The sequence below is a fragment of the Danio rerio genome, chromosome 7 (assembly GCF_049306965.1).
Source record: "Danio rerio strain Tuebingen ecotype United States chromosome 7, GRCz12tu, whole genome shotgun sequence".
Lineage (NCBI taxonomy): Eukaryota > Metazoa > Chordata > Actinopteri > Cypriniformes > Danionidae > Danio > Danio rerio.
The window spans coordinates 71,500,413-71,526,172 of NC_133182.1; the positions used below are offsets into that span (position 1 = coordinate 71,500,413).

At 37.9% G+C, this 25,760-nt stretch overlaps 1 protein-coding gene across 4 annotated transcripts in view; it reads left to right on the top strand.

Moving 5' to 3' along the window:
• bmal1b (basic helix-loop-helix ARNT like 1b) overlaps nt 1-25,760 on the top strand; it is a 58,625-nt gene that overhangs the window by 27,593 nt on the left and 5,272 nt on the right. For 3 of the 4 annotated variants that reach the window (XM_005166616.6, XM_009303573.5, NM_178300.1), the window contains 11 exon segments: nt 1,468-1,506; nt 4,347-4,373; nt 4,491-4,648; nt 10,064-10,143; nt 10,221-10,313; nt 10,918-11,035; nt 15,178-15,327; nt 17,342-17,588; nt 22,178-22,284; nt 24,212-24,362; nt 24,444-24,532. In XM_005166616.6, coding sequence (XP_005166673.1) covers nt 1,468-1,506; nt 4,347-4,373; nt 4,491-4,648; nt 10,064-10,143; nt 10,221-10,313; nt 10,918-11,035; nt 15,178-15,327; nt 17,342-17,588; nt 22,178-22,284; nt 24,212-24,362; nt 24,444-24,532 — 1,259 coding nt within the window. 4 annotated transcript variants of the gene reach the window in all.

Below are 25,760 nucleotides of genomic sequence, written 5' to 3' on the forward strand. Positions count from 1 at the left end.
TGCCTCGAGACAATCCTGTCACGGAGGTCTACAGACAATTCCTCTGTCTTCATGCTTGGTTTGTGCTTTGACATGCACTGTCAACCCTGGGACCTTATATAGAGAGGTGTATGCCTTGTCAAATCATGTCCAATCAACTGAATTTACCACAGGTGAACTCCAATTAAAAAGTGAAGCGCTATGAATACTTCTCAGATGCACTGTATTATCTTTAATATCAGTACCTAAACAGCCATGATCATTGAGCTGTCAGTTCATAAATTGATCATACAGCAGTTTGGGGACATAAATGAAACTTTATTAAGTGCAAACACCTTTTCTTTTGTATCTTATTCTCTCATTTCAATCTAGTTTAACCAGACTCTACCTATCTGCTGAGTATTAAGCTAATGTTTTTAAGACAAACTTGCACAATATGGTTTGAAGACGTATGTTCGACAATAAACATTTATTTAATTACCAGTACTGAAACACTTATTCGCAGTATGAAGTGCTGTCGCCTTACAGCTAGAAGGTCGCTGGTTCGCGCTTCGGCTGGGTCAGTTGACATTTCTGTGTGGAGTTTGCATGTTCTCCCCGCATTCGCGTGGGTTTCCTCCGGGTGCTCTGGTTTCCCCCACAAGTCCAAAGACATGCAGTATAGGTGAATTGGGTAAGCTAAAATTGTCCGTAGTGCATGTGTGTGAATGAGTGTATATGAGTGTTTCCCAGTGATGGGTTGCAGCTAGAAGGGCATCCGCTGCGTAAAACATATGCTGGATAAGTTGGCGGTTCATTCCGCTGTGGCGACCACAGATAAATAAAGGGACGAAAAGAAAATGAATGAATGAAACACTTATTTTCACTAAAATATAATATTTATAGAATATTAATATCACAGGAAATAGTCATTTTAGAAGAACATTTCAGATGGAACTTTAAGGTTTTTACATCTGAACTCTTCATTTATTACCTAAATTGTTAGATATAATCAGCTGTTTAGGCCACAGGAGTTTGGGTAACTACAAAGTTTGAATGTAGAGCAGTTATTTAACCAACAAGGGGAGAAATAATCTACAGTACAGTAGATGTTATCTGAGTGTCAAGGCCTTAGGTAAACAGCGTGTAAAACTTCTCACATTCTGGTCCGTTATGAAACCAGCCATTATGAAACAGCTAATGATGCATTAAATGGGAGTTATATCATATTGAGTCATAACATATTTCATACTGGTAGTATATTGTGGGATTCTTGTCCTCTAATGACATTGAGTGAGGGGAAATGAACCAGAGGTGGAATTATATATGGACTATAATAAAAATCCCTTTAAGAGAGGGCTATTATTTTGCTTTAAAGAGAACTTTCATGTGGTTTGAGAAATGATTTATTTGAGTATAGATGTGTGTACAGTGTTTTGTATTGACAAGTCAGCTCGTGAGCTATTTGAGCTATTTAAGCTAATGTGTATGTTATTGTTTATTTTAAAGGGACAGTATGGACACAGACAAGGACAAACCACTTGGAAGGTAAACTACCTTGGAAGTTAAAACTCAAATTGGTAATGCTTTACTTAACCTCTTAGGGCTTAGTGGCCACATACATGGACAGCATTTTAGCTCTTAAGTGGCTTTTTAAAACACTTTGAATGTTTTATATTTTGTTACAGACATACAGTGTCATCCTGCAACTGATTTGCAGCTTATTTAATGTCCCAAACACTATTTTTAACTGTCCAAAATGGGCAAACAATTGTGATTTTACTCTCTGATATTCAAAACATGTTCTAAAAATATTTATGTGTTATTAAATCATTAATAACACATAAATATTTAAGTGTTAATAATGTTAGTAATTAAGTCAGGAAACAGTGTTTTATTTAAACTCAGACCACAAGTCCACATCTATGACATAATTTTTCTCTAAAAGTACATCATATCACAAGATGATACTTAGGTTTTATTCGAATTATGTTCCAATAAGCTAAAATAGCAATGAGAATTTAAAAAATGCATGTAATAAAACACCTTGGGCTTTAAGAGGTTAAAGGGGGTGTTGGTAATGTTGTTAAACTTGTATAATCATGACACGACTCTTGTCATGAATATGATGAGGATTTCATGCATGCTTATGACAACTGTCATTATGGGCATACTCACACTATGTACAGTTGTCTTAAACTGAGCCAAAGTTAAACATAAAGTCCTCGTGCTGCAGGAATTGGGAGATTTGCTGAAGGTGCAGCTGTGGGGTTTGTGTCTTTAATAATCTGAAACCGTTTGAGTTAATTGAATAGTAAGAATGATTAATAAATCCATATCAAACAGTCCCTTAAAAGTCACATCTCATTGTCAGTTTTGGGCTCAGGCGCACTTTGCACTCACTCTACAAGCGTATCGCGCAAGAGCCCAAGTGCCAGAGTGCGGCGTGCTAGAGCGCAGTTTACATGGGCTTTGTGTGCTATCTGGGCAGCGCTCATATTCTGAATGCCTTTGGCAGAATTCAAATGAGCCATTTTAATCTAGATTAATCTTAATTCCAAGATTACAGTGAGATTAATCTAGATTTTTAAAAAATTAATCTATGCCCACCTGTATAAATGATATTTTTCCAAAAACAAAAATTGTGGCTAGTAAAAATGATAAGTAACTAGTAACGTTGGGAAACTACTAGCCACAGTGACTGGTGAACAAAAAAGTTAATGTCAAGCCCTGTATATAAACAAAATCTACACTAAAAAGTTCTAAAAAACTTTACATGTATTAAAGGTTAAGTAAAGGTAATATTAACCCAACCTAAAATAAATCAAATAAATTAAATAATTAAATTAAATCAATAAATTAATAAATTGAGATATTTAAAACAATGCTGAAAAAAAAAAACATTTGCTAAAATTTTTGCTAATTTACGGAGGGGAAAATGCGCTTTGCGCTGCGGCGCATGGTCTAAAAGGGTTGAGTTTATTTTCTTAATGAGTTAAAGGTGTGTTTTGAGAATAAACCAATTAGAGTCTCATCTCCCATTCCCTTTAAGAGCCAGCTGCGTCGCGCCAAGAGTGCATTCGCTATTTACAGGACGTAAAGTAAGTCTAAATGGAAAAACTGAGCATTTCACAAGCAAACAGTTTACAGTTAACAGTTTTTTAATAGAAAACTGTTAAACAGAGCATCTACTGCGTGAGAATGAGAGATAATGGATCAGTTTCACTTTCGCTCTTGGATAGGGAAACCTTTACGCACAGACATCAATTAGCCTATAAATAATTAATTTAGTTTGTTAAGCGCAAATATTTGTTTCAAAACTATTTCTAAATTCAGTTCTAATTTCTAGCAAACAAATAAATGAACAATAATGACCAAGTGTGCTCAAAATACTGAGTTATTTCCAAATACACATGCTGTGCCCTATATGGTCTTAAACCTGACAGGTGGGCAAATCTAAGCTTGTTTTTAATAAAACAAATATAAATATGGATATAATAAATAATACTGCTAATAATAATAACATTACACAAAAGCAAATAGTTATGAATGAACTGAAAAAGCCTCCTGAGATGAAAAAGACAGCAGTGATTTTTCATATTTATGTAGGCTAGAAAATAATATGTTTTGTAATATTTTAATCCTTTATATTTATATCCTATATCTATTCTTATTATATCCTATATATATCCTTAATATTTAAATTGTTTTCATATGTAAAGATATTTGCCTATTGCTCTCTTGTGCGTATTAAGCAGTGTGTAAGCGAGGCGCAACTCTGCGCCGGAGTTTAGACCGGGTTTGTTTTGGTCTAATGAAAAATCTATTTAAGTTTCTCAAAATAGCAACGCGCCAGCAGTCCGCCTCAGAACTCCTCCCTTTTTAGACCAGAACGCCTATGGGCGCACAAATGAGCGCTAATGCATTTGCTATTTAAACAGCGTAGCGCAACGCCTCAAACCGACTCTTGCGGCAAGCTGAAACTACCAAAAGACTATTGCGCCGCGTCTTGCGCCGGGTGTATGATAGGGCTCTTGAAGTTGGGGGAAGGAGTCTCCGTAATTCAGATTACTAAACCTTTAAGTCTAAAATCTCCTTCATCTTCATGATTATATGTCATGTTATGATTAAAAAGGTGTCATGATAGTCTTATGAACACCCCCTTCAAGTAAAGTGTTTTCACAGAATCTTACTAATTTCTTCATTTTTATTTTATTTTTTTTCATTCACCATTCATGTTTCTTTTTTGGATTGCAATGAAAATCATAATAATTTTAAAGATTTTGGGACAATAGAATGTTTGACCAGTCGCTGCACCTGTTTATATACTGTAGGTTCCTGCTGTTTTTATTTCTGGAACATTAAACTCCACACTTTTCTCTCAACAGGGCCGATCAGCAGATGAAGAACGCAAGGTGTTGTAATCCAGAGCTTATCTATGTGTTTTATTAATGGATGAAGATGATTTGAATTCATAATGTGTGCCATTTCTTCTAACTGTACTTCTGTTTTGGATTCTTGCTTGTCAACAGAGAGGCTCACAGTCAGATAGAGAAGAGACGCAGAGACAAGATGAACAGCTTTATCGATGAGCTGGCTTCATTAGTGCCTACCTGCAATGCCATGTCCCGCAAGCTGGACAAGCTCACGGTGCTGCGCATGGCCGTCCAGCATATGAAAACTCTACGAGGTGGGTCATTCTTAGACAAGTCATGTTATAGTTGAGTGTTGTAAAGCCTGGTTTATACTTAGCATGTCCACTAGTTGGCTTGAGTGCTCGCGGTGACTATGACGTCATTATGGTGTTTGCGGAGATTCGCTTTGGGTGCGCGTGACATGATTTAGGCTGAAGGAGTTTACAACATTTTTTGAGACTCTCGCGAAGAGTTTGTGCATCGCCGCATTTGTTTTCAGTTGAATATGAATCACTGTGAAGATATTTTGTCTGAAACAGGTACGCCTGTATGGACATCTTTATGATTCATCCATGTGTGATCATAGGGAGAACCAGATAACCAATAATTATTGGCTAGAAATTGCAACAATCATGGGAAAGGAGGAAAGTTTTTGTTAAAAGTTTAGAAAAACTTGAAGGATAAGTTTGTTAAAACCAAAAAGATGGCACAAGTGCAGACCCAAAATAGGTTTTATTAATTAAATTAATGATATGTTTCTCTCTGTCTTTCAGTACTCGCTGTCAGCTGCAAAGCCAAGAGAAAGAAAATCAGCCTTAAAATAAAAATGACGACGACTTAGAAAGCAAAATCTATAGAGGTGTGAACCTATACTGGTCTCACGGTTCGGTTCGGTTACGATTATCATGCCTTCGGTTCAATTCAATATCTCGGTGCATCACGGTGCATTGACGATGCTTTCCATATACAGTGTTATATTTAAGGGGGGAGGCTATGACAAGCTGACTGTATAAACGCACAGTCACACAGCACCACAATGTCTCTCATTCAAACACATACACAAACATAGACAGCACCAAACAAAAAAACACACACACACACACACACTAAGTCCTTGAGCCCTCGCAACAGGGATAGCTCGCGCTGAGCGGAGCAGAAAAAAAAAAAAAAATAAATAAAAAAGAAGCACTTTTCTGAGTTATTGCCATCTATAACTGAATGTGTGTCAGAAAAATCGAAAACAAAACCTTAGCATATGCCTATGGTGCCTATGCCACGGGCCGGCCCTGAGATGCCTGAGTGTTGTAAATACTCGCGCTCACCTCCCTCGCGACAGAGCGCGTAGGAGATAAATGACGTCAGTACATAATAACCGGTTATGATTATTACTAAACCGATACAGAATTGTTCGCGTCTGCATCGCGGTGCACCGAAGAAACAATAAATTTTGACACCCCTAGAAATCAATAGCCAAATCCTGGAGATTTTAGAAAATATAGAAACCCCAGATGGACGCATTTTAAAGTCCCAAAAGGAACGTTTCTGTGAGAGTGTTAATGTAAGTAGAACACATGTAGGGCAAGAAAAGTATTTCCACTGGTTAATGGATGTTTGGCTATTGGCGAATACAAAAAAAGTGTAAAAGCATGGTAATATTAAAAAATAAATGTCTCCAAATACTTGGGCGGCCGTTAATATTGATTGACGAGAAACACTGAATTATAATAATATAATAATACATAATATTATTATTAATACAGAGTTCGCACAAGGTGCTTAAAGTGCTTGAATTTGGCTTTAAGAAATTCAAGGCCTGGAATACCTGGAAAGCTGGCTTGTTTTGTTGAAAAGTGCTTGAAATTATAAGCAGAACTTCTATGCGGTTTTCATGACGGAAAAATTAAAAAATGTTTGTGAATTTTGATTGATATGAAAAGTGGCCAATCATAGTCGACCTTGCCTAGCTTTACATGAAACGTAAGGGCGGGACAAAGGGCTTTCAGTATTACATTGACCGAAAAAAACAACTGAAAAACAAATGTTTGGTGGAATAATGATTTTCAGATGTTTTCACTATAGAGATGTCTATGTTATTAGCAAGAGTAATTAAACCGCGCACATACTTCCTGCCATTTCGATGATCTACACACAAGTTTCGCTCTCTTCTCTCCGACGACGAGTTAACTCGCCTCTGACCTGTCACACAGTGGGAATGTCGGCGCGGGAATGCAGATATTGTGCAATTACTCATTTCGGCGAATGTCACAAGTGCTATATTTTAACATGAGAGCGCAGTCATGTTCGTTAATCACAAAAAACGGATATGCGAGCTCTTAACCAAGCTTTTTCAAATCAACTGCAATCATCATCGCGTGTGTGCGCTCAGACTGTATGCAATCGTGATCTCTTCACTATTAAAGTAGAAATTATTTTTCTTTGCTCCTGGACTAAAGTAATCAAAAACTATTCAGTATTTAGAATTAGATTGATGCTTGACCGATGACAATGCTAACCGACTTCTTCTTATTTGCCCAGAAACAGTACCTCATATTTTCTGGCATTGTCCATATACAAAACGGTTATGGGGGAAGGTGTCTAAATTCAATAAATGATAAAGTGCTGTCAAATTTTCTTTGACTGTATGAATATGTTATTTTTGTTTTTTTAAAATATGATAAGAAGTTGAAAAGTCAAGCTTATGTGATAAATCTTCTGATCATACTTACCAAGTTATATATCCATCGTTGTAAATTTACCAATCAGAAACCTCTGTTTTTAGTCGTACTTACAGAACTACATATTTATATAAATACTATTAAGGAGAGTACAAACATAAAAGCTGTTAAAACTGTATATTTGCATTTGCATTTAGTCATTTAACGGACACTTTTATCCAAAGCGACTTACAAATGAGGACAAGGAAGCAATTTACACAACTATAAGAGCAACAATGAATAAGTGCTCTAGACAAGTTTCAGGTATGTAAAGAAAGTGTAAGAAGCAAAACATTAGTAAATGTATTTATTTATTTATTTCAAGAGTTCACACTTAGCTGATGTTTGATAGTAAAGCTAGTTTGGCGTGCTGTCCCGGGAGAGAGCACTGAGCTTATAAGATCCTCGAGCCCGGGGCACCCTTCCGTTGCAAGGCGAGAGGGGAGTTTGAGCTCAGGTAGATCTCGATGACTCCCCTTCTTGCTAGTTGTAGCTAAGTGTCGGATATGTATGCTGGATGGTGTACTCAGAGTTTAGCTAATGTATTTTGATTAATTGTTTAGAGTGCTTGTTTTTGAACTGTGGGAGGAAACCAGAGGACCCAGGGAAAACCCATGCGACCACGGGGAGAACGAGCAAACTCCGCACAGAAATGCCATCTGGTTTGGAAAGGAATTAAACCAGGGGCATTCTTGCTGTGAGGCAACAGCGCTAATCGCTGGCCACCGTGACACTCGTTTGAAAGGAGGGAAAGTAGGGTTGGGTGGGGGGGGTTTCTTCAAGACTAAGATATTGAGATTAGAAAAGTCTGGTTATTTATAGTGAGTTAAGGATCGTCTGATAGGATAATCAGTCATTAGCTAAAGTTGGAACAGCTGTGAACAATCATAAGCACGTGATCCTCTCGAAATGTGTTTATGAATATACTTCACTTATTTTTATTTTGTTTTGTTTTGTAGTAGTGAGTGGTATATCCAGAGAGGGAATTGCAGATTAGGAAGGAAAGTGGAGACTAAATAGTTGAGTTTTTAGTCGTTTCTTAAAGACAGCGAGTGACTGCCGTTCTGATGCAGTTAGGGAGTTCATTCCACCAACTGGGCAGATTGAATGCGAGAGTTCGGGAAAGTGATTTCTTCCCTCTTTGGGATGGAACCACGAGTCGACGTTCATTCACAGAACGCAAGTTTCTGGAGGGCACATAGATCTGCAGAAGTGAGAGCAGATAAGAAGAAGCAAAGCCAGAAGTCGCTTTGTAGGCAAACATCAGAGGTTTAAATTTGATGCAAGCAGCAACTGGCAGCCAGTGCAAACGGATGAGTTTTTAGGTTCATTAAAGACCACTCGTGCTGCTGCGTTCTGAAGCATCTGAAGAGGCTTGATAGAGTTAGCTGGAAGCCCGGCTAGTGGAGAGTTGACCTTTTGAGTTTCATTTGTTGAACACTTTTAAGTTAGTGTGAGTTAACATGACCTAGCATTATTTATTTGTAATATACTTTTAAAATCTTTTTTGTTATATTATTTTGTTTTATCTATTGAGTTATTGTATCGCTATATAATTTTTAATATACTTTTCATTTTTGTATATCTCTGGTATTGTTCTGTATGTATCGTTCTTGCATTAATAAAAAAAAAAAAACTAACAAAAAAAACTAACTAGTACTGTGAGTATTTTTTTTTTTTAAGAGAACTTTGTACTTTTCCCTAATATTAGTATTATTTACTAAAATTTGTATTATTTTAGCAGTGTAGTGGTATTTTTAATTGAGAAAAAAAAACATTTCACAAGCACTTTTAGTGCAGGTTTATTATATTACTAATATATGATTAATTAATTATTTTACTAATTATTATTAATTGTTTTTATTTGTATAAATTTCTATGCAATTTTTTTATGGGTTGCTGAGAATACATTTCAGGTGTTCAGTACGTTGCGTGCCAGTCTTAAAAATATAAATAGGTGCTGGAAAAAAGTGCTTAAGTCCTTGATTTTTGTTAGGCTGTACCTGTATGAACCCTGTTAACAGGGTCGGAGCAAGCTGAACTGCCGCTCTAGGCAGAAGACGATCACGCCGCCCTCAACCCCAATGTGAAAACAAAAGTGACCAGTTATGAAAATGAAGTGAGGTGTCGCGGACCTCTATTCTGCCGTCCTATGCGCAGATATAACTGAGGACGCGCGGGTGCTGAGGGAGGTAAGGGAGGTGTCGCGGACGCTGCCCTCTCTATTTTGCCGTCCTATGCGCAGATATAACTGAGGACGCGCGGGTGCTAAGGGAGGTAAGGGAGGTGTCGCGGACGCTGCCCTCTCTATTCTGCCGTCCTATGCGCGGATATAACTGAGGACACGCGGGTGCTCAGGGAGGGAGGGAGGTGTCGTGGACGCTGCCCTCTCTATTCTGTTGCCTATGCGCGAATATAACTGAGGACGCGGGTGGTGAGGGAGGTGTCGCGGACATAACTGAGGACGCGGGTGGTAAGGGAGGTGTCGCGGACGCCGCCCTCTCTATACTGCCGCCCTAGGTGGCCGCCAAGGTCGCCTCTATGGACGCGCCGGCCCTGCCTGTTAATATTATTACTAACTTCAAAACATTATTAATTCTGGTTTAATAGCGAGCGAGCGAGTGTGAGGGATTTGTGGCTATTGCTTATTTATTAATTACAATTATCATTGGCATCAACAGCATGAAAGCATGCATCCATTCTGCTTTGTATTAACGGTTCAGGCTGGTGGTGCTGGTGTAATAGTGTGGGGGATATTTTCTTGCCACACTTTGGGCCCATTAGTATCAATTGAGCAACGTGTCAACGCCACAGCCTACCTGAGTAATGTTGCAGACCATGTCCATTCAATTATTTTATAAAATTGGCAAATATAATTACAATTAAAGCTGTTTTGACTTGATTAGTAGTGGACAAGTTTGAACAATTACTAATCGATCATTCATGCATATGCTTCATTTATACTGTCTTTTCAAGGTGCTGCAAACCCTTATACTGAAGCTAACTACAAGCCGGCCTTTTTATCAGACGATGAGCTGAAGCACTTAATTTTAAAGGTGGGTGATCTTAAAATGGGATGTGCTGGGTGATAAACCCAGGCTGTGATTCACTGATGATTCACTCTTGTTCTCAGGCTGCTGATGGTTTTCTCTTCGTTGTGGGCTGCGATCGGGGGAAGATCCTTTTTGTCTCAGAGTCTGTCTACAAAATTCTAAATTACAGTCAGGTAAATACTACGTCATGATATGATGCATATACAGTTGAAGTCTGAATTATTAGCCCTCTAGAATTATTAGCCCCCCCTGTATATTTTTTCCCCAATTTCTGTTTAACGAAAATATTTTTTCAACACATTTCTAAACATAATAGTTTTTATAACTCATTTCTAATAACTGATTTATTTTGTCTTTGTCATGATGACAGTAGATAATATTTGACTATTTATTTTTCAAGACACTAGTATACAGCTTAAAGTGACCTAAAGTTAATTAGGTTAACTAGGTAGGTTAGGGTAATTAGGCAAATCGTCTTAACGATGGTTTGTTCTGTAGACAATTGAAAAAAATCTTGCCTAAGGGGGCTAATAATATGGACCTAAAATTATTTTAAAAAAAAACTGCTTTCATTCTAGCCGAAATAAAAAAGACTTATTTTTAGAAGAAAAAATATTATAGGAAATACTGTGGAAAATGACTTGCTCCCTTTTTCATTTGGGAAATATTTTTAAAACAATTATATAAACTCGCTGAAGGGCTAATAACATTGACTTCAACTGTATAAATCAGCAGACAGTGTTGTGACTCACCATCTGTTTTCTCTCCGTCTTACAGAATGACCTGATTGGCCAGAGTTTGTTCGATTATTTGCATCCTAAAGATATTGCAAAAGTCAAAGAGCAGCTTTCATCATCTGATACAGCTCCACGCGAGAGACTCATCGATGCTAAAAGTTAGTATATGCCTCTGATTTGTGGTTATAACAAAGCTCATCCTGATTTTACCAAGTGGCTGATCCTGAGTCCAATATTCTGCATGATATACCTAGAACATCTACACTGGAAAAAAATGCTCTTCTTTAGTCTCGTTTCTTGTTCAAATGTACAAAAATGCTTAATATTGTCTTGTTTTTAGAAACAAAACGCTGAGTTTTTTCTTAAAACAAGCGATATTCTCGTCAAAATGAAAACATGATTATTTTGCTAACAACATTTTACAGATTATTTTGCTTGTTTTAAGAAAAAACTCACTTCATTTTGGCATATTATTTCCTAAAACAAAGCAATATGTTTTCCTTATCTAGAAAATGCTTCTTCATTTAAGCCTTTTCAGATATTTGCACTAGAAACAACAAAAAGTTCAAGTAACAAAAGCTTTTTCTGCAGTGTACTGCCTCATATGCATATGCATAACAAGGAAAAACAGTATGCGCTCTTAAAATTGGCTTCACTTAGATGTTCTGTTGGTATCACAGTCTAAAGCTTAAAAATCTGAATCTATAACCATTATGCAATGTGCAATTTTATTTATTTTTTGTTATTAGTATTGACTTTCTCCATCAAGTGTCACGTTCTCCACAATGGCCTTTCTGAAAAAAAAAAAACGCCATTCCTTTTTTTTTTTTTTTTTTTTTACTAGCAAATAAATTATTTTGAAGCCTATAGTGGAAGTAATGGAAGTGGAAGTTTAGAGCTACACCATCTCAGTTTTGTTTGAGTACTACATGACTATGCTGGTTCACTAACTAGACAAGCACTATACTAGCACTATATCAGCTTTAGACATCTTTAAACTTACCGGGGCCAACATGGAATTCATACCAACTTTTTAAAATATCCAAAAAATACTAGAACAGCTTCATACTGTATATTCAGCTGACTTGTGTACTAAAATTATTCCAAATGATTAGTGTTTGAAGTTTAAGACTGTTTAAATACAGAGAAATAAGCAGTTTCAGCTAGCAACATAGATCATGGGATACATAATACATCCCCTAGAAAATAATAATAACCTTTATTTAACCAGGCCTGGCCAAGAGGCAACATGAAAAGCAGATGCAGTACAAAGCAGTAGGGACACAATACAATAACAATTTCACAAATGCAGATAATAACATATAAAACCAACAAAAAACTAAAAACAAGCACAATGATCTTGAACTATTGACTGAATTGCATTTTTCAAAGATGATAGTGGAATGAAAGTGTTGAGCTTTCCAAGCATCAGCAGCAGAAAACTGAAAAGTAGCGACCAAATGAAGTGAGAACTTTGGGGATGTAAAGGTTAATGAAATTAGAGCGCAGATTTTGATGTGTTTCCTGAATGTTAAGAAGTGACTAAATATTAGGGATGTAACGGTATCAGAATTTCACGGTACGGTAATACCTCGGTATGAATGTCACGGTACGGTATTTATTGAATCATTTACAGGAAAAAACAAAACTTATGAAAATACTCCAAAAAAGTGCCAAAAGTGTCAATGACATACAAATTAGCCATCTATCTGTAAGCTTTGAAACAGGAACTTCAATTTTAATAACAAAAAATTATTAAAACATGTAAAAAAATAAAGTTTTAATTTAGTAGTGTTGAAAACTCATCACATTCAACATTTAATCACTCACTCACTTAGATAGAGATGGGTTTAAAGGAAAATTATCATATAAATATAATCTGGTAAAAGCTGGTATCTCTGGGCATTTACAATGTCCCCTGCAACAGAAAAAAACCCTCTCATTTGGGACTGAGGTTTCTGGGACAGAGAGATATAACTTGGCCCAGGTTGACAGCAGTGGGTAACGTTGTGCATTGTCTTTCCCCCACTTGAGTGGACAAGCCATGAGTGAGATAGAGGTCTCATGTCTGTATCAATATGAACAGTGTGCTGTGTCACACCCTCCGTCCCGCCCTTCAGTAGGTGCGCGACAACACCGCTCTTGAGTATGCGCGCTCAACCCCCCCTCCCCGCTTTACAGTGCGCGCGCGACAACACAGCTGATCAGAACGCGCGCGATAACACAGCTGATCAGAACACGCGCGACAACACCGCTATTCAGTACGCGTGCAGCGACAACACCCGCTTCAGGTTTGATCATTTCCAGCTCTTTTTGATGCCCGCTTCTAGCAGCACACTCCATTTCCGCATTACTGTATCTGTAGCGACAACAGACCGCAAGGACTGATGGGAATTGTAGTTTCCGCTACCTCCCGTTCGCTTCATTCGCCTGAGCAAATTTTCTCAGAAGACCTATAATTTTACCGAGTCATGCGACTAAGGTAATATCGAAAAAAATGAATATTGCGGTATGACGGTATTTACAATACCGTTACACCCCTACTAAATATAGTGGCGTTCTGCCAATAAGAGTTTTGTAAATGAACAGACACCAATGAATTTGTTTATGTGATTGAAGAGAGAGCCAATTCAGTGAAGAATACAGTTGACAGTAGCTATGTTTCCATCCACCTATTTTATGCGCATTTTGCTAATGCGCATAAAAAAAAACAGTTGATGGAAATGCCATGATGCGCATAAATTTTGAAAATGCGCATAAAAAACTTATGCGGCTAACTGGGTAGGATAAACTTTTTATTCGATAAGAAAAGATGCGCATAAACTGCCATGGAAACACTTTTACCGCACAAACTCCAGCATGCGCATTAAAAAAGGTCATGTGATTTTGTTAAAAGAGATCATGTGATGCTTAAAATGTGTGTGAATGGATAAAACGTCAGGCTGAGCACATTATAAAACATCTGAAATGTTGTTTTGGTCATTATAAAACGCCTTACCATTTGCATTATTATTGTTATTATATTATTAATGACCTCCAGAATCAAGAGCGCCTGTGCTCCGCGTCTGACACCTTTAAACGCCACTGCGCGCTCACTGCTTGTCAGGATTGTTTTCTGAGGCGCATTCATTTAAAAAAGATTGATGCAGCTTCTCCTACTGCAGCAAATGCAGTTTTTACTGTTGATATTTGGCGCCAGTTAATCAGGAAGTGACGATTTTGTTCGCTTTGACTCGTTGGATGGAAACGCTGCTTCATTCGCACAACTTTTATGCAATAATCCAGTTTTGCGCATAAAGTTTATTCGCATTTTTGGATGGAAACATAGCTAGTGATGAGTATTAAATGGTGCACCAGTAACAAAACGAATTGCTGCATGATAAATAACAAAATACTAAATTTGCTTTAATATGTTTATTTTATTAGACTGCCCAGAGCAGCATTATAACAAAACCATAACATGTATTTAGTGTGATAAATTTTAGATTTACTCGACTTCAAACCATCATAATATTAAGTTTTTAATACTTTTAGCTCATCCATAAACGTGTTTTAGCAACTACTTTGATTCCACACTCAGTCACAGCTTCATCAAACTATGCCTTTAGCTACGTCCCAAATCGCATACTTATGCAATATTCTACGCCATTTTGTTGTATAAATAGTGTAAGTAGTGCGTTCACACTGAAAACTCTAAAAATGATAAGTGCACTTTAATTAGGCATATGATGCACTCATTGGACTGGTAAAATGAAGTGTGGAATGTTGGATACTTCACACACTCAACGACCGCTGCTTTGCTCACATAGCGGAAGGGGCGGAGCTATCAGCCGCACATGTTGAATTACTTTATTTAGTTTGGATTGTAATTGCAAAATTCTCCTATGAAAGTGATTATAGCGCCTCCCGATGGAGAATGCGGTAATACTCACGGCAGGTATTATTTGGTACTTTGTTAATTTATTTCACTAATTTAGCAACCGCCAAACGTCATCTGGGAGACGGGTTGAAATTTCGCTCATTAAAAAAACGTTAGTGTTCCATTTGGGACAACACTAAATACAAATACTATACTGTTGAGTGTGTAAGTGCATAAGTACTTAGTGCATGAGAGTATAGTGTGCCAATTGGGACGCAGCTTTAGTTTGTAATGAATGCGCACCCTCTAGTGGTAGAAATGAGAAACTCTGCCTTGAAAAATATGCTCCAAAAAAGTTGTATAGTTTAACCCAGGCTTTCATTATGTACATTTAAAACATTGTGGCAGTTTTTGAAAGGATTTGCATTGTTATGTTCTCAGCCGGGCTGCCGGTCAGAACAGACATCGCACCTAGTCCCTCCAGACTGTGCTCAGGGGCCCGACGCTCCTTCTTCTGCAGAATGAAGTGCAACAGGTCTATGGTCAAAATGGAGGACAAGGATTTTCCCTCGACTTGCTCCAAAAAGAAAGGTAAATCAGTTCATTAGTTTATTTACTTATTTATAAATATGGCCAAGCTACAAAAGTGCATCTGTTATATATTATATCATATTATATTGTATTATATTATATTATATTATATTATATTATATTATATTATATTATATTATATTATATTATATTTAGCGCTGTCAAATTTAACGCATTAACGCATGTGATTAATTTTAAATAATTAACGCGTTAAAAAAAATTAACGCAATTAACGCAGTTAAGGTTTTTTACTTCCTGTTGTGGTGGATGTGTGTTTAACATGCAATAAATGTGGATAAGACCAAGGAAGCACTTTTTGAAGGCAAGTTCCAGTATAAAACAATTAGTCGCATCACCAGGCTCTCCAAAGTTTCATGCAATTTCGGGTGTTTCAATTTTAACTTTCGACTTCTGTTGTAAGTTGATACCGCATGGCGAACAGAAAGAAAATACTCTGCATTTCGTGACTCTGTGTTCCTTAAAGGTAAGGTTCCTTTTAAGGCTACACGGTAGAATTTTAATAAGAGTGTAATCTTCATATTAAAATCGGAGTATTGGTGTCTTATGTGAATGTACTCAGAACGTCTCTGGTGAAGTCGTGAGCTGTCAAAGACAGGGCATTACTCTGCCTTTCAGCATGAGCCCTCCAAGTTTAGCGCGTTTCCTCATTAAATGCAACGAAAGCGTATGCTTCGCGTTGTTGTGTCAGAATCCTTGTGAAATACAGTAATACTTTAGGATGCTTAGTTTAAGCAAATTTGATGAACGTGATCATGCGTGTTGAATTTGAGGGGAGTCGCTCCAGTATGGAAGGCCGTTGGGGCCAAAACGTCTGCAGCGCGTTGTGTGTGTGTCTGTGTGTGTGTGTCTGTGTCAGGCCCGTTGAGGGGTGTAGGGTGGAGTGAGCGACATATCTGAGTAGGGGTGAGAGGGGTGTGCAATGTATTTAACTACCAGTTTGCAAGAAATTGTCAATCATTTGCGGGCATTTGGGAGTCTCTGTGCACTTGCGGGATACTCCTAGTCTTATCAACTGGATGAATGTAAAGGAGGATTAAGCAAAATAGTTTCTACTCTATAATTGATGTTTTCAACTCACAGCAATAAAACTTTACAATGAGTGCAACAGTTTGTATTCTATAGTTTATTATTATAATTTTTCATTTTCCATATCTGCAATTCCTGTATTTTGGCATTTTTTTGCAGTCCACTTAGAATCCAACATGGAAATCAATGTTTTCTTTATTGGCATTGATTGTTTTGAAATTTAAATATCATTAACATGCCTGTGTTTTAATTTCTTTAATAAATATGGCTGTCAACCCAGGATCTTGATGGTTTATTGTGGGTATGTTGTTTACATGAAGAAATCTGTTACAAGTTAAACAAAAATTCTATTAAACAATTATATTTTGAATTTTAATTCTAATAAACAATTATATTTTGAATTTAAATAGTTTTTTTCTTGTGTTTACATTAATTTTACATTTAAATAGCCAAAATTAAAAGTTTCAGTATTTTAAATTCGATTAATCGCGATTAATTAAAAAAAAAAAGATGCGATTAATTAGTTTTTTTTTTTTTAATCGATTGACAGCACTAATTATATTTTATTATTCATTCATTCATTTTCTATCCGGCTTAGTCCCTTTATTAATCTGGGGTCGCCACAGCGGAATGATCCGCCAACTTATCCAGCATATGTTTTACGCAGCGGATGCCCTTCCATCTGCAACCCATCTCTGGGAAACATCTATACACACTAAACCCTGGTTTATAATTCTGCGTCAAGTGATCGGTGTGACCCATGGCTCAAGCAACGCGCGTAGCTGTGCATTCATACTTTTGCTGCTGTTTCTTTTCCTCTGCAAAAACACTTCCAAAACACTAGTTGGCAGTGAGGTGTTTATGTTCCTCTAATACCCCATTGCTCTGGATATTGTATTCTGCTCTGCTGGTGTTTTAATTAGTGAAAGAAGTAATTTTTCTAAATATTGCTTTCTTCTTCCTACAGCTGATCGCAAGAGCTTCTGCACCATCCACAGCACAGGCTATCTGAAGAGCTGGCCGCCCACCAAAATGGGTTTAGATGAAGACAATGAGCCTGATAACGAAGGCTGTAATCTCAGCTGCTTAGTGGCCATTGGCCGGTTACATCCTCACATTGTCCCACAACCCGTGAATGGAGACATCCGGGTGAAGCCCACAGAGTATGTCTCACGCCACGCCATCGATGGGAAGTTTGTCTTCGTGGACCAAAGGCAAGTGGTGACCTAACATGTAACATGAAATGATGTTGATGTTTCAAGGTGCCAACACATTTTTGCTAAATTTCACAAACAAAATACAGAAAGGGGAATGTGTGCAAACAAGAAATTGATATAATTGACTGCTAGTGGATAAAAATGTTTTAATTTACAAACGTTTCACGGATATTTTTGTAGTGTCATCCTATAAGCCTCTTGGTTAAGCAGTGATGGCGGGAATTCATTTATAGCAGTATTATGTGAGTTTTTGAAAGTTGCTGTATGTAAGTTTTTGACTCATCTGAAGCATAAAAATACCATAATATGTTTGCAGATATTTAAAGAAACATGCTACATGAACATTCTTGTTTATCTGAAAAACAATTCTGAAGTCAGTTATTCTGCTCGTTAAGTGCCGGAACTGCTGTCCTTGGCTGTACTCACACTATGTACAGTTGCCTCGAACCGGGCCAAAGCACGCTTGCGCCCCCTACCGTCTTTCCCGACGGCCCGCACTCACACTACAACCGGGCCTGGGCACGCTTACATCATTGATGCTGCGCTGTTCAGTGAGAAGCGCTCTCTCACTCAGCAGCACAGTGGAGATTTCTCTAGTTATATCGTGTCAGTCGTTTGATATGCAGTGACATGCAGTCAAATATTTCGCCAAACAGTCCTTAGGGATGCTGTGACACGCAGTCAGATATTTCGCCGAACAGATCCGCCACTTTTGACGCTCATAAACAATCATAAAGCCCTCGTGCTGCAGGAATGAGGAGGTCTGCTGAAGGTGCGGAGCTGTCGTGCAGTGAGAGGTTTGCGTCTTTAATAAACTACGGCAGTTTGCGTTCATTGAACAGTAAGATTGATTAATAAATCCATATGAAACAGTCAGTTAAAGTCACGTCTCTCTTTCAGTTTCGGGCTTTGTCGCGTTTTGCATTCACACTACAAACATACCGCGCCAAAGCCCAAGTGAACCGCACTCACACTTCTTAAACGATCCGGAAAACGGGCCTGGGCACGGTTCAGATAGCATAGTGTGAGTACGCCCTTAGTTTTGGTCATTTAACCCGCCCACTGTCATTTAACCCGCCCACTGCCACTTTTATCTGAAATTATATTTCAGCACCCCGGGTTACGTTGGTGGAAAACAGGATATTTAATACATTCAGTCGTAAAGGCTCTCAAAGCATGTGCCCGTGACTAAAAATGCGATTTCTGGTGGACAGTAGCAGTAGCACGAAAGTAGCAGACCATGAAATGAGACGCAGATTTAGAGTTCCACATGAGGTGGTTATTAATTAGCAAATAACATAAATATTACAAACGTTTACATTAGGTGAGCAGGTTACACTGTAACCATAAGTCCTAACTACACGCTACGTCAGGGCCGGAGTGGGACTCCTTTTCAGCCCTGGAGTTTCAAGCCTTGGACGGGCCCACTTCAGTTCACGACTGACTATATTAAAATAACGTCATTTCCAATTCAGTTTCTAATGACACGATCACATAGTTTTCAAGGAAGCAGCTGCTTTCACTTGTTTTTCATAAATATGAGAACATTAAAGGGTAGCTAAATCTCCAACACTATTCTTTAAAACATCACATTGTCCTTTCCTGCAAAATCTGAATATATATTCTGTGCAAAATACTTTATAGGTATCCAGTCGTTTGTAACGGTGTTCACACAAAAAAATAAAAATTAAATATGTACACCAAAATGCGTAACCCAAACTGCATTATATGTCTTAACACTAAAAATGAAAAAAATAAAATAAAAATAATAATAATAATAAAAATGATAATAATAAAATGACTCAGGTGAGGTTTGAACTCGGGTTGGCGGCAGCGTAATGCAACCTGCTGACCACTGGACCACAATGGCACTGTTGTGTCAGTGCGTTTGGAATCTGCAAGACTCTAACCACAGTGCTACTTTCTATTGATGCCTTAATCTTTTTCTCCCCTTTTTAGATTTCTGATCAAGTTTTGTCAGGTTTATAAATATAGTGAATCATCTGATTTTTATTGAGCAGGTGTAATACTCTACGTACTGTGTCCCTCTCTTCATTTTTCAGTTTAGATTGTCAAACAATGAATCATTTCTTTTTAACACAGGACCTTTAAATAACCTAAAATAACGCGTTATGACCAATGCAATCGGGGATACTTTTCCAGATTCAAAATGACACAAGTCTAAGGGTGCTTTCACACCTGTGAATCGATTCAGTTGTTCCGAAACAGAGATTACAAACGTTACATTGTTGCTCTTTGCTCTTGGAGCGGTTCGCTTTCACACTGCAAAGTTTCTAATCGGACCAAAAGAGCTAAAACAAGTCACGTGTGAGTAAACTCTCCTTACATTGGTCAGAGTGTCAGGGTTTATTTTGCAACGTCCCGCTAAGCTATCAGGGGAGGTGGTGGTTTGGTGGTGTTTGACAAGGTGGACGCGATGTGTCTGAAGATTGAGGAGAGATGCGGTGGGGAGGGGTGAGAAGGGTGCGCGACGTAGCCTATTTGAGGATCGGGAGGGAGACGCAAGATTACTGGGAGATTATCACTCATTTGCGGGCATCCGGAGACTTCCTGCCCTACTCATAATTCTCTCTTTATATAGCTGGATGCCTAGTACATATCCATAAAACACAATCATATAGCGCTAGGATCGTATCGCTTTTTCACTGCAATCGATCCACTCCAGAGTTCGTTTCAATCGAGTCGGGACCACCTCATTCAAGCGATCTCGAAGCGATTGATTTGGCGCGGATCCAAGAGCGATTGGTGGTTTCACATATGCCAAACGAACCGCGCTAACTGGGCAAACGAGACCGGTTCTGAAACAAAAGTGTAGGTGTGAAAGCACCCTAAGTGTCACCCAAAAGATTATGTAAAATCACTTATTGGTTGAGATTATTTATTTTTTTTTGTCGGCTTATGGATAAAGTTTTGGGATCAAACGCTTGTTGGTGACCTTCTGACCCATCCTGATGTTAGCGTGATGCCTTATTTGATTTGGCCAGCACAATGCTGGTCAATATCCAGATATAGCCATGGAATAATGGTTTAGCTAGAAGTAGGGTCATGGCCTGGCTAGAGGCTGAAATATAGGACACACTGCGCATAATATTACTGCTCAATGCCTCGATGACAAAGCCACCTTTTGGCTTTTATGTGTTAGCAGCACCTGTGGAAGCTTCATTTCCTTTTGTATTGAAGTCGAGATGAAATGGAAATAGCAGGGGATGTTCCATATTAGAATGAATATATGACTTCAAATTCTGCTAAATTAAATAAAATCAAATGGGTTTATTCTACTTAATCTACATCTAGTTTAAGGATTAAGAAAATGACATTTCAAAATATTGGAGAAATATTGTACCATCTTTATTTAATGTAACTTAATTTGACATTTGGAAAAACAAATAACAAATCAATTAATATATTATTTATTTACATATTTTGATTAAGCTGATTGACTCTTAGTGTTTTGATATATGATTATTATTTTTTTTTGGCAAAGTATATCTTATTTGACTCATTTGACTCATTTGATTCGTTGATGACACATTTGATTCAATTATTTAAGTTTTGACTGAAGTATTAAGATTTAATAAAAGAAATTGTTATCTGCACTTATGACAACATATTTTATTTTACATTCATCACTGGGAGACGGCACGTTTCGATTAAAAGCCGATATTACTTAAAAAAAAAAAAGATTATTAAGATTTAATTATTAGATTCAAATTACCGCGATTAATCACATATCATTTAAATTAGTTTTGACATGATTTATATTTGTGTATTTTTAGATTAATTATGTATGTAACACATGGTGTACATAAAAGCAAAACAAAACAAAACTTAACTTTGTTAAATATTCAAAAATAAAGTCACATTGGTTTAACAGATGTTTAAATTATATAAGGCTTGAAACAAAGTATATTTAGGTATGGATGCATTGTTTTTTTAAAGTATATCCTAGTTGACTGCACATTTGATTTAATTAGTCAAGTGTAGACTGATTCACTGGGTAGATATTATGTCAAAACAAATTTATTTATTTTTGGATTTGGATAATTTAGCTTATTCAATTCACTCATACCACATGTCTTTGGACTGTGGGGGAAACCAGAGCACCTGGAGGAAACCCACACTAACATGGGAGAACATACAAACTCCACACAGCAATGCCAACTGACCCAGCCGGGATTCCAACCAGTGACCTTCTTGCTATGAGGCAACAGTACTAACCACTGAGCCACTGTGTCGCCGCTTCTATTATTAACTTGATATTTTGTTTCTTCATTTTATTTCCTGGTCCTCGATACAAAACAACATATTTTAAAAACTTTCAGACACCTTTAACCATTGACTTTCATAATATTACTTTTCCTTTTCTTATTATGGAAGTCAATGGTTACCGGTTTGCAACATTTTTATTTTTGATCATCCTATGCGGTTAGCTCTGACAAGTGAAGAGTGAGTAAATGACGGAATTTCCAGTTTTGGGTGAACTATGCCTTAAAAAGAAGATGTAGCCTTTTATTTGTACAGTATTGAATTGCTCTGTATGTGACGGATGCCTTATTTCATTTTAGGGCCACAGCCATTCTTGCTTATCTACCTCAAGAGCTTCTGGGCACGTCTTTCTATGAGTATTTCCATCAGGATGACATCGGGCATCTCGCTGAATGCCATAGACAAGGTGAAATAACACAGTCCTGAATAGAGAAGGCTCATATTTTTCCCCAATACTTGTTTAGCAGAAAGAAGATTATTTTCAACACATTTCTAAAGATAATAGTTTTAATAACTCATTTCTATTAACAGATTTATTTGATCTTTGTCATGATGACAGTAAATAATATTTGACTTGATATTTTTCAAGATACTAGTATTCAGCTTAAAGTGACATTTAAAGGCTTAACTAGGTTAACTTGGCAAGTTAATTACACAAGTACTGATGGTTTGTTCTGTGGAGAATCTAAATAAATATTCTTCAGGAGGGCTAATACAGGGTATCTGTAGAGTCTTAAAAAGTCTTAAATCTCAAAAGCTTTAGTCCTTAGAAAGTCTTAAATCTACTGAAATGTTGCGTTGCAGGTCTTAAATCTTTCTTCATTTTCCTTTGTTTTTTCCTTTTCCTTTTCCTCATGTATAGCTACCCAAGCTGGACAATAACACCTATACAATCACCAACAATCCCAATCTCAATAAAATGTTTTGTTTAAAACGAGCATTTAATTACTTTCCTCACAGTAACATTTGCTTTAAAGTTCTCCATTTATTTACTGCTGAGGATACTGACCTGACCTATATATATTTTTATTATTAAAGTATAATTATTGTAGACTGAAGTAATTGGCAGCTATATATGGTTCTGTTTTTGGTAAGGGTTATAGGGTTTGTGAATGGATATATTTAAAAACTGCTAAAACAAAATTATTATTGTGTTATTAAATGTATTAAATTAGAATCATTTTTGATAGGGCAAAGTGGAAATCTTTTCTCACTGGGAGATTCGAAAAAAATCCTTAGCATTTAGCCCTGTATAAGTCTAAAATTTCATTCATGGTGGTTTTAAAAAGTCTTAAATTTAACTTATGCCTAGTTCAGACTGCGTGATTTAAGCCCCGATTTTGGCTCGCCGACAGGTTTTGAGAAATCGCAGACAAATGCCTGAAATCACAGGCAAATCGCTGCTCGTGCACGTGAGTGACAATCACACAGTATGAACTATCAAAGACGTGATCTGAGAGAATCGCCGATGAGTCGCCGATGCCTGCGAGATATTTGGCATGCTGAATATCTGGAGCTGTCGGCGATTCAAATCATACCGTGTGAATTGAGTTTTGACTGAAAATAACATCAGCGATCGCCTACAGCCAATGAGAGAGCAGCATTCACTTGTGTGTGCGTGTGTGTATACCTGCTGCAGGCTAGCGGGAGGCTGGGCGAGAAGTTAAAAGCGCTCTTTTCGGTTTATTTGGACCCACGAAATGGAGGAAAAACTAGTGGAGGTTTGACAGGACTGAGGAGCAACCGTGTCTGTTTGACGTTTCATACAGAAATTAGTTTATTATCAACGTTGAGGAGAAATGGCTAATTCCCTTTAAACCCAGGTGAGCAAACATGTACATGTTCTACCCCATTAAAGGCTTCTTTCTCATTGTGTAGTTAATAACAAAAGATATGCTACGTGTTTTTGACTGTGAGACAGAGTTTGGACGAAGTTGTCGGCGATTCTTCCAATAGTAGTCATGCAATGTGAAAGTCCCTGTCGCCGATCCATCTTGCAGTGTAAACAAAGCAGCAACAAAACGCTAGTCCAGTGTGAAAACATCTATGACACGACTACTTTGAAAATCATGCAGTCTGAACTCGGCATTAGTGAAACCTGCAGAAACTCTGTTATAATATGGCCATGAAAAATTCAAAAACGCTTTCATTTTAGCTGAAATAAAACCAATTTCTTTCTCCAGAAGAAAAAATACTATAGGAAATACTGTGAAAACATTCTTGTGCTGTTAAACATCATTTGGGAAATATTTAAAAAGAGGGCCAATAATTCTGATGTCAACTGCATATCAATAGCTCATCTGATGATAGGCTCTTTATTTCTCTGTTCGCAGTCCTACAAATGAGAGAGAAGATCAACACTCACTGTTACAAGTTCAAGATTAAAGATGGCTCTTTTATAACTTTAAGAAGTCGCTGGTTCAGTTTCATGAACCCTTGGACCAAAGAAGTAGAATACATCGTGTCTACCAATACAGTCGTCTCGTAAGTGCTCCAGATGAAACAGGATGCTGTGTTGTTCTATGATGGCGTATTGACAGAAATGGCTGTGTTTTTTATTGTCAGGGGCAGTTCGGTTGATGGAGCGGAGCCTGGTTTTCCTCAGCTCTCTGCCTCCCCCCAGAGTATGGACAGTGTTCTTACAGCTGCTGACGGTGGGTGGATTTTATTCACTCTTAAAGGGGGCCTTTTATGCAAAAAAATCACTTTTATAAGGGGTTTAAACCCAGTTGTGTGGCAAGAGTGTGTGACTATCACCAGTTTCAAATAGTAAAAAATAATTCATTCTATTTTGTATACTCACACTTGATAAAAGCAGTCTGCAGAAACACTTTGATTGACATTCTCCCTTTGTCTCCCTAAGGCCCGCCCATTAGTGATGATCTCACCCTCATTAGCATAAACAACCCTGAGTGAGAAGCAGCCATTCGCCATTCGAGTTTTGAATCTGCCACTATGCTGATGCATAGGCGTTTGTAGCTCCGCCCCCTTTTGAAATGAGCACAATCTCATTTGAATTTAAAGCAACGGTCACCAAAATGGCACAACTGGGATCAAAGCTTCAGTTTCAAAGAGTTCTAAAACATTATCTTTGGTATTTTGAGCTGAAACTTTAGATACACACATTTGAGACGTATCTTACATGTTGTTTAAGGGGGCATAATAGGACCCCTTTAACACAAATTACATCGTAGTGACTGCTGAATACCGGCTCTGGTCATTTCTGTGCACAATGTCACAGCCAATCAGTACACATCTTTGAGCATATATAATCAGGATTCCGCTTAGTGCTAGACAGATATTAAAGAACTAACTGTACTGACTTTAATATTCAAAGCATTATATAATGTAACCCCGCCAGTCTTACGCCACCCAACCTGCTCCGAGCTGGTATTGAACCGGCGACTTTTCGCATGGGAGTTGGTTGCTCTAACAAGTTAAGGGCCTACTCACACTATGCCATCCGTACCGTGCCCAGGCCCGTTTCCCGGATCGTTTGAGAAGTGTGAGTGCGCTGAATCGGGCTCAAGCACGGTTCACTTGGCCGGCCCTGGCCCGGTTGGAAGAGGTGTGCCTGAGCGCGGTACACTTGGGCTTTGGCGCGGTACGCTTGTGTGTGAGCGCGAAACGCGCCAAAGCCCGAAACCGAAAGCGAGACGTGACTTATGGGACTGTTTGATATGGATTTATTAATCATTCTTACAGTTCAGTGATCGCAAACTGCCGTAGTTTATTAAAGACGCAAACCTCTCACAGCACGCCAGCTGCGCGCCTTCAGCAGACCTCCTCATTCCTGCAGCACGAGAGCTTTGATTGTTTATGAGCACCAAAAGTGGCGGATCTGTTCGCTAAAATATCTGACTGTGTCCCCGCATCCCTAAG